Here is a 10096-nt window from a genome sequence, read left to right as displayed (position 1 = left end):
GGGGAATAACCATAAAGGGGTAGATATTACTATAAAGGTTTTATTTATACATTCTTAAATTATTTTACTGTTACAAGTACATACAATATTACTACAGTTGTTTAAGCATTTTTAAAATAATATAATTTTTAGAAAATATTAGATTTTAAGATCTAGGAAAATAAAGTCTTAATAATTTTCCATAATGTATTTTAAATTTTAAAAAAGGAATAAATATAGCTTATGTGCATATACGTAGATGAAATTAATCCTAAACAAAAAACTAAAAATGATGTATCATTTATGTAACTGAGTTTCTTCCTTTCAAAGAATGATTCTTATTTTAATAGGTGAGAAAAGGGAGAAAGTTCCACCTTTTCCTTTCAGCTACAGTGCACAACAGAATAACACTGTTTCCTATTCCAGATGTCTAACATATTCCTATTAACATTTACCTTTTTATCTGTAGCTTGAAGTTCCTCAAAAACCTTTTCTAAGGTCCAGCTTCAAAAGAAACAAGGGGAAAAGAATAATATTAATAATATGAAAAAGGGCTGTAAAATGAAACATCAAAGAGCATGCTACAAATCACCATGACTCAAAACAATCCAACAAACTCACTTTGCTTCCACATATTCTCTAGGGAGTTCTTCAGTTTCATCCAGAGTTGCTACTGATGTCTGAATCTCCTGTTCTACCAGACTGTCCACCATCACCCGGAAGTAGGCCCAAACTGTGTCTTCCCAGGTGTCACAGACAGGAAGCAGCTTTTTCCCCATTACAAAACAGAAACATATAGACATATTCAACAGAAAAGAAAGGAAAAGCAATTACATCCAATGATACAGACTATAAAATCACTTTATAATGATATAAAACATGGCAGATTTAAAAAAAAATTATGCCAAATAAGCTTTCCCCCGCCAACTACATCTTGTAAGATGTTTGAACTGTTCAGATTTTTTCATACTGTTAACAACAACATGTTTTCCAGGCTGATATGACATTTCAACTGATTAGTGTAATATCCCTAAAGATAGCTATAATATGTAGGGAGTAGTGGATTGTGAGAAAAACATGTGTATGTAAGACAACGCAAGGACTCACTGTGCCTTTCTGGCACATTTCTGCATACAGCTATGAGTATTTTAAGTCATCAATAAATGTGTGTTGGAGTTAAATTTACAATTCTTAGTTAAAAACTGAAATCTGATTTCATTCATTAAAACACCATGTATGTTATGGGATACATCAAATTAAGCATGAGTCACTATCTCATTTATGATTATCTCTATCATTGTTACACTTAAGTATGTACATACATACTGAAGCATATACACTTAAGTTTATATTTGTTATATACAATTGTTAGAATATTTTATGTATTTAATTTTATTCCACAGAAAAAATGTAAACATTAAAACAGATTGCATACCTGCTTAAGATTCCCACTTAAAGCTGCATAAATTGCTCTCTCGTATCTATTAAAAAGCTCCTAAAACACAATGAATATAAACAAATTTGAAATACTGTTTTTCTTAGTATGTCAATTTTCCTCATAATGTGGAATCTTGCAATCTCTTCTAGACTGAACCTATTCACTTGACAGTTTTTAAACTTTAGTGAAAGATCTAGTGGGGTAATAACAAGGAAGAACTTCAGTGTGATGAAATAATCAATTCTGAGATCTGGAGAAAAAAAGTAAAACATTTAAATGCCAAATATCGGGTGAAAGCAGATCCAACTCTAGTGGATGCTTTGAATATTTAAAATCAAATTTTATTCCAGATACAACCTATATAGTTATTTTCTCCTAGAATGTTTCTCAATACCTGATACTCTCTGATATTGACCTGATACTCTCTGATATTGACCTATGTACAACATCAAAACAAGGCATGCATTAGTTTGCATCTAATTCCTATGTAGAACTAACTAATTCCTCATTTTACTTTTGGTATTTCCAGTTTTCTTATCATCCAAACAAGAGACTTCAGAGACTCTTACTGCATAACTGAGTCCACCTCTGCCTTCTGTTTCTAATCACTGCTCCTACCAGTGTCTCTTCCTTCCTTTCCATTCCCATCAATACCATCCTAGGTCAGACCTTTATGACTTGGTGTCCAAATAATTCTGACAGGCTCCTAATTACTTTCTCAGCCTTTTGTCCATCTAATTTTAAGTATATTTTGCCATTGCCATGCTGATCTTCTCAAAAACACTTCTGCTATCTGCGCTAAAGCTTCTACCACCCTGACATCCAATTCCACAAGCAAACTTTGGGCCTTTTTTAAGGTAAAGTGCCATATTTGTTATAGTATTTATGTATTTTTTAAACTGTTTGACAGATGTAAAACTGTGCTACCATTTTATTAACTTTTATTACTTTACGTATCACTAATGAAGTTTTGAGTATTTTCTCTTAACTCCATTTTCCTGTAAGTCCTGTGGGGTTTTCGTACAATGCTGCACATTGTGGTGACTTTGTTTTTTTTTTTTTTGAGACGGAGTCTCGCTCTGTCGCCCAAGCTGGAGTGCAGTGGCCGGATCTCAGCTCACTGCAAGCTCCGCCTCCTGGGTTCACGCCATTCTCCTGCCTCAGCCTCCCAAGTAGCTGGGACTACAGGCGCCCGCCATCTTGCCCGGCTAATTTTTTGTATTTTTTTAGTAGAGACAGGGTTTCACCGTGTTAGCCAGGATGGTCTCGATCTCCTGACCTTGTGATCCACCCGTCTCGGCCTCCCGAAGTGCTGGGATTACAGGCTTGAGCCACTGCGCCCAGCCTATTGTGGTGACTTTGAATACCTATGTCATGTTACAACAGAACTGACAGTATTTCCTTTATGAGCATTCTACTCCAACCTGGTAGACCTACCTTACTTTGAGTTTCCCAATCTATGTATCCTACCTAGAATTTCTTCCTCTTGTTTTCATTCCCAAAACGCAAATCCTACTAAGTTTTAAAAGTTCAATTCAATTCTTTCCTTAGGGAAGCCAGCTTTAAGCTTTAGTCCAGTACTTTTTCTCTAAATTCATTTGGTACCTCCTTTACATTTCTGCCTTATATCAATGTTTAATTCTTAGTACACAGTGTTTTAATAATTCTGATAAGTTGTTAAGTCTATTCCTCAGTTTAATTGGAAGTTCTTTGAAAACCAGTTTTACACTACTTTCAATGTTTCATAGCCCCTGAATAGGCTTTCAATTAATTGGAGTTAAAAACAGTATCACTGAATATTTTATTTATCTTACATCTTCTGCCATTCTCCAGCAACTTATTTTCCAAATGCGTCTATATGGATTCCCTTCAACAGGTTCTAATTCTGTTCCTATAAAACAGTAAAAGAAAATTTCTGGTTTAAAATGAAACCTTATTACAATCCTTTCTAAAAAGAGAAGCTCTAGTTCACAAAGATTGGCATTTAGAGCGAAATGCCTTTGTCCTCAACTGTCAAAATAAAATCTACTAAAATACCTCCATTAACATTAGGGTCATGGTACAGTTTCCAGCCTTCAAGTGTTGCAGCTCTCCATGCTTGACCACAGCGTTTACAGAGTCGTTGTGCCTTAAGAAACAAGAAAAAGCAGTCAGTCCAATAACCCGGGTGCTTTATAGTAAAGTATAACCAATATATGACAAGCTTAGATAACTTATGGAACAAATGTTACAAGGGATGGATGTAGGTAGTTAATAATGGTATTCTGGCCGGGTGCGGTGGCTCATGCCTGTAATCCCAACACTTCGGGAGGCCAAGGCAAGCGCATTACCTGAGGTCAGGAGTTCCAGGTCAGCCTGGCCAACATGGTGAAACCCCGTCTCCACTGAAAATAGAAAAACTAGCCTGGCGTAGTGGCGGGCACCTGTAATCCCAGCTACTCGGGAGGCTGAGGCAGGAGCATCACTTGAACCCAGGAGGCAGAGGTTGCAGTGAGCCAAGATTGCGCCACTGCACTCCAGCCTGGGTGACAGAGTGAGACCCTGTCTCGATAAATAAATAAATAAATAAATAAATAAATAAATAAAATGGTATTCTATTTTAAAGCATATGCATGTCTTTCTGTGGCCTCTGCCTTTATTTTCTTTCTTTTAAAATTTTTTGCAGAGATAGAGTCTCATTATATTGCCCAGGCTGGTCTCGAACTTCTGGACTGAAGGGATCCCCCCACCTCAACCTCCCAACGTGTTGGGATTACAGGTGTGAGCCACCATACCTGGCCCTGTTTTTATTTCTAAAAAATCGCTTTTCTATTTGACTTTAGGCTTAACAATAGGTTCCCACGGCACCCACTGGCATTTAATTCTGCTAGAAACAAATGGGGTTAAAGAGGTTGATGACCTCTGATTTATGAAAAACTACTACAGAAACAGTTTCTAATGACAAGGCTGTTACTGCTCATTTACTCCACTGATGATACTGCATGTTCAACCTGACCAATAAGTCAGTAAGTAAATGTGTTTATATACCAGTAAGGTAAATATATGTTTGTTGTTCCATCATCCCTTTAGGGAATCACCTTTTCCCCATTCTTAGCTCCTATGTTTTGGATACGCCTGATCCCATTCCAGAACTCTAAGGTTAGGGATGTGAGCTATAGCAAGATTCTCCATCAGGACTCTTGCTGGAGATACTGGGAAAGAAAATATACTCCTTTTACTGAGATTGTTAGCTGGCAGGAGGATGTAAGCTTGGAGCTTCTCGTATCCATCTCTGATAAAACATGGGGAGTAGCTTCCTGGGAATGAAGGCACAGAGAGAAGAGTAAAGCTATGGGTCTTGGAAACAGACAGTATCCTAGTGATATCTTTGGAGTCCCTGGATCCTGCTGAAAGCCAGCTATACCTTCTATACTTACCACTTCCATGAGTCAATGAATTCTCCTCTTGTAAGCATAAAGTAACTTAGGTTGGCTTTCTATCACTTGAACCCAGAAAGCCTGATTAATACAACCAGTTAAAGAATATCATACCCCTAACATTATTCTGAACTTGCAGCCTTTAAAATCTATGAGAGTTATGTAGGAATTAACATGGAAAAATGTTTTGATAGGGTATCTTAAAAGGCAGGATAAAAACTCAATATATAATATTGAAAACATTATGCTAAGTGAAATAAGATAGTCACAAAAAGCACATTGTATGATTCTACCTATACATCATAGAGACAGTAAGTAGATTAGAGGTTACAGGGGCTGAGGGAAGAAGAGAATGAGGCGTTACTGCATATAATGGTTACAGTTTGTATTTGGGTTGATGAAAAAGTTTTAGAAACAGACAGTGGTGATGGTTTCCCAATACTGTTAATGTAATGAATGCCACTGAACTGCACACTTAAATGATTAAAATGGCAAATTTTGTTATATAATTCAATATATATTATACAATTCACAACATGAATGGTGTCACTTGAAATGGGTGAATTATATGGTATGTAAATTTAATCTCAAATTACTATTAAAAAAGAGGGAAAAAACTTGAATGTATACTATGACTGCAACTATCTTAAAAAGGAAGACAAAAGAAAAGCGCTATAATTAAAACAAAAGCTCACTATCTGTGGTTTTATAAAGCTAGTGAGACCTTGAGAATTTCTGTTTTTTTGAGCCTTCAATAATATGACTGTATTTTTGTTTTTTAAAACAATCCCCATGGGCCGGGTGCGGTGGGCTCACGCCTGTAATCCTAGCACTTTGGGAGGCTGAGGTAGGTGGATTGCCTGAGCTCAGGAGTTTGAGACCAGCCTGGGCAACACGGTGAAAACCCGTCTTTACTAAAATGCAAAAAATTAGCCGGGCGTGGAGGCGTGTGCCTGTAGTCCAAGTTACTTGGGAGGCTGAGGCAGGAGAATTGCTTGAACCCGGGAGGCGGAGGTTGCAGTGAGCCAAGATCACGCCACTGCACTCCAGCCTGGGCGACAGAGCGAGACTCCGTCTCTACAAAAAATAAATAAATAAATAAATAAATAAATAAATAAAATAAATCCCTCGTTTACTATAGCAATTTCTAGTATCTTGCACACTGTCTAGCAGAGTGGCTGGGATTTATATATTTTCTGAATAAACAAATACATGGTATCAACTTTTTTAATTTAAAATATTTTAATAATAGAGACAGGGTCTTGCTGTGGTGCCCAGGCTGGTCTCAAACTCCTGGCATCAAGTGATCCTCCTGCCGTGGTCTCCCCAAAATACTGCAATTACAGGCATGAGTCACTGTGCCTGGTCAACTTCTTTTCTTAATAAAAGAATATCATACCCCTAACATTATTGTTATACCCCACACAGTTGTCTGCTTCCCCACTTAAAACATACTCAGTTGGCCCACAAAGGGCATGCCTCAGTCAGGCAAGGCAGAAATACTACTAGCCTATCCTAGCCCAGGTTACACTAGGAGATGACTTGAGTTTCACTCTGTTATAGCAGCTACATGGTCAAGTCTAAACAGAATTAGACCTAGACAGAACATGAACACAAAGCAAAAACCTTCTGTTCTGTGACTGCAAAGTGTTTACCTGGTACTTTTTGAGAATGTGTGGAAAGAGGGCCCATTAAGACCTATTTTGGGATTAATGCCATATAAAACACACCAATGCCTAAAAACGGTAGGAATGATGCTTAATAAACCAAGATTTATTACTGTAAGAAATTATTACTGTAAGAAATTACATAAGAAATTAATATATGCTTATGGTTGATAACATAGAAGAGAACAAACAACACTTTGAACTAACATAGACTCTATCTAAAGACCACTGCAAAAAGTACTGTAAACCAAGTACAACATAATACTGAAGGCTGAAACTCCTACACATCACACTATCTCACCTAAAGAGCCATCTGGTAAACTGTCCAATTAGATATTTATCATTCTACATATAAGATATTAACTATCACACACATTTTTAAAAGGTAAGGTTAAAAGGAAGAAGTTTGAGAGCCACTGTAGCCTTCAAGTGCCTAAATAGTATCACCTAGAATTAGGGTTAGGTTTATTCTAAACTCTGAAAAGTCAGCATTAGAAATAATGAAGATTGGGTCTGGTGCAGTGGCTCATGCCTGCAATCCCAGCACTTTGGAAGGCCAATGCAGGAAGATCACTTGAGCCCAGGTGTTCATGATCAGCCTGGACCAACATATTGAGACTCTGTCTCTACAAAAAATGAAAAAGTTAGCTGGGCATAGTGGCATGTACCTGTAGTCCCAGTTACTCAGGAGGCTGAGGCAGGGCTTGAGCCTGGGAGGTAAGGACTGCAGTGGGCCGTGATTATGTCACTGCATTCCAGTCTAGGTGACAGTGAGATCCCATCTCAAAAAAAAAAAGAAAGAAAGAAAAAAAAAAAGAAAAAAATTAATGGAGATTGGGCCAGGTGCAGTGTCCCATGCCTATAATCCCAACACTTTTTAAGGTCAAGGCAGGAGGATCACTTAAGGCCTGAAGTTCCAGATGAGGCTGGGCAACATAGCAATACATGGTCTCAAACAAAACAAAACAAAACAAAATCCCAAACGGAACAAAAAAATACATAATGGGGATATACTTAGAGTATGCAGTGCAATATGGGGAAGAAAAGTATGACTTGTCATAAATAATTTTCTATTAATTAGAGTTGTACGAACTACATTACATTGTTTTCACAAGTTACGTGTGCCTTATCACTGGAAATGTTCGAACAGGAAGTTAGATCTAGAAATACCACGATTGGAATTACTACATTAAGAAGGCATACTAGGCAGCCACAAAAATCTCTTCCAACTCAGAGTCTATGACCTTTTGAAATTAGACAAGAAGGGTATACATGACTGACCTCTTCTGTCATTCCAGCACGGATTAGCGTGAAGAGATATTTGAGTAATCTAACTTCATCTTCTCTATCCAGATCATCAAGTGGCATTTTCTGTCTTATGGGAGCATCAGGATCCTGTAAGAAAAAAAAAGTCATCATCAACCATAAATCCTTTATACTTACATACATTTTACACGTCATCAAGAGATGATAAACCTATCCTGAGTTTATATACAAATAAATTCATTTTTTCTTTTTTCTTTTCTGAGACGGAGTCTTGTTCTGTCACCCAGGCTGGAGTGCAGTGGCATGATCTCAGCACACCACAACTTCCACTACCCAGGTTCAAGCAATTCTCCTGCCTCAGCCTCCCGAGTAGCTGGGTTTATACATGCACACCACCACGCCCAGCTAATTTTTGTATTTTTTGTATAGAAGGGGTTTCACCATGTTGGCCAGGTTGGTCTCAAACTCCTGACCTCATGATCTGCACACCTCGGCCACCCAAAGTGCTGGGATCATAGGTCTGAACCACTGCGCCTGGCTGAAACAAATTCAGTTTCAATTTAGCTAAGTAACAAAGGGAATGAAATTGTCACAAGATTACAAGCGTTCCAAATAGCCACACAGTTGTCTGCTTCCCCACTTAAAACATACTCAGTTGGCCCACAAAGGGCATGCCTCAGTCAGGCAAGGCAGAAATACTACTAGCCTATCCTAGCCCAGGTTACACTAGGAGATGACTTGAGTTTCACTCTGTTATAGCAGCTACATGGTCAAGTCTAAACAGAATTAGACCTAGACAGAACATGAACACAAAGCAAAACCTTCTGTTCTGTGACTACAAAGTGTTTACCTGGTACTTTTTGAGAATGTGTGGAAAGAGGGCCCATTAAGACCTATTTTGGGATTAATGCCATATAAAACACACCAATGCCTAATAAAAAAAATTTAAACAGATTTCTAATAAGTACAAATCCCCCAAAACAGTTATTTCTACCTACCTTTTTTTCATGTGCTTCTAAGCATTTAGGATAATATGTTGTTCTCACTTTAGCAGCAAAGAGCACAGGTGATCTACATGATGGATTTCCAATTGAAAACAGTTTCAATGTGACTCAAGAAAGGAATTCTTACTCCACATGTTACTTAGTATATGGTAATATGAATATCAATTCAGAAAATGGAATACATAATAGATCAGTTGGCTACTTTCGTAAATATTTTGCAAACATATAATTCAATTTTGGAACATGGTCTCTTTCTGGCAAAAGGAAATCACCACTTTCCAGCTGGTAAGATTAAATAATTTTCAGCTGTTGCCTGCTACAATGTAATTTAGCTACAATCAATTTTAAGCTGTTAAGAGTAGTTTCCAAACAATTTTCTTTTTCTTTTCCCCAATTTTCATCAAAACCATTTTGTTACTAAACAGAATTCTAGAAGTTTTTTTCAATTGTTACCTATTTCTCTCACTTTTCACTATAAACATTTCACATGCCCTACCTGTCATAAAGCTTCATTCCTTTGTTTCTAGAATAATTCAGCTTCAGTTCTTTTCAAATCCACTGTTATTCCTACTACTCATATCCTAGAATAACCATTCTAACCTCAAACTATAAGGCTTTAGTTTTTTTTTTTTCACTTGCTTTCAACAGAAAAGAGCTTTCGTAGTTCAGTCACTACCTTACATAGGCAGAGTCAAATCTTAAGACCAAAATTAATTTGTTTTTAATGCTGGCAAGTTAAGTACACTTTCCACAACTTATTATTTACAATTCAAAGGTCACAGATATATTTCAATATATTCCATCAGATTCCAATGCAACTTAGTTGTTTTACAGTAAAATGTTAGTGTACGCAAACCTTTAGAAAACCAAAACAAAGATCCAAGAGAAAAAAATTCTCAGTCTGAAAAAAAAATCAGTTAACTTTGAAGGCAACTTTCATTTCAAAGAACATTTACCAATTCAGTGACAAGCGGACGAACACTTCCAATGTAAGAAGTCAGCTGCCGTTGTTTTAAGGTATGCAGAGTATTTTCCCTGAAAGAAATAATAAGTACCAAATTTTTTTAAAGGGGTAATTTTAATAGGTCTATTTTAAAAAACCAAATTAAGTCAAAGGAAGAAAGACTACAATCCCAGAAAAAACATGCAAAAATCCTTAATACAGAAGTACATTTTAGCTCAGATGACTAATGATGTTGAGGGCTTTTTCATGTCCTTACTGGCCATTCATGTATCTGGTTTTGTGAGGTATCAGTTCAAATTTTTGCCCTTTTTACTAGGACTATCTTTTTACTATTGAGTTATAGTTCTTTATGAACTACACAT

General features: G+C 36.9%; 1 protein-coding gene across 4 annotated transcripts in view; it reads right to left on the bottom strand.

Moving 5' to 3' along the window:
* Positions 1 to 10096, bottom strand: part of NUP107 (nucleoporin 107) — a 63805-nt gene that overhangs the window by 24329 nt on the left and 29380 nt on the right. For all 4 annotated transcript variants that reach the window (XM_017876194.1, XM_017876197.1, XM_017876195.1 and 1 more), the window contains exons 11-17: positions 9727 to 9805; positions 7782 to 7895; positions 3455 to 3545; positions 3232 to 3308; positions 1415 to 1474; positions 601 to 746; positions 435 to 483 (exon numbers count right to left, since the gene is read on the bottom strand). In XM_017876194.1, coding sequence (XP_017731683.1) covers positions 435 to 483; positions 601 to 746; positions 1415 to 1474; positions 3232 to 3308; positions 3455 to 3545; positions 7782 to 7895; positions 9727 to 9805 — 616 coding nt within the window. The remainder of the gene's footprint in view (positions 1 to 434; positions 484 to 600; positions 747 to 1414; positions 1475 to 3231; positions 3309 to 3454; positions 3546 to 7781; positions 7896 to 9726; positions 9806 to 10096) is intronic.

The sequence above is a fragment of the Rhinopithecus bieti genome, unplaced genomic scaffold (genome assembly GCF_001698545.2).
Source record: "Rhinopithecus bieti isolate Rb0 unplaced genomic scaffold, ASM169854v2 scaffold_9919, whole genome shotgun sequence".
Classification (NCBI taxonomy): Eukaryota; Metazoa; Chordata; class Mammalia; order Primates; family Cercopithecidae; genus Rhinopithecus; species Rhinopithecus bieti.
This window is presented reverse-complemented; position numbering and strand designations above follow the sequence as displayed.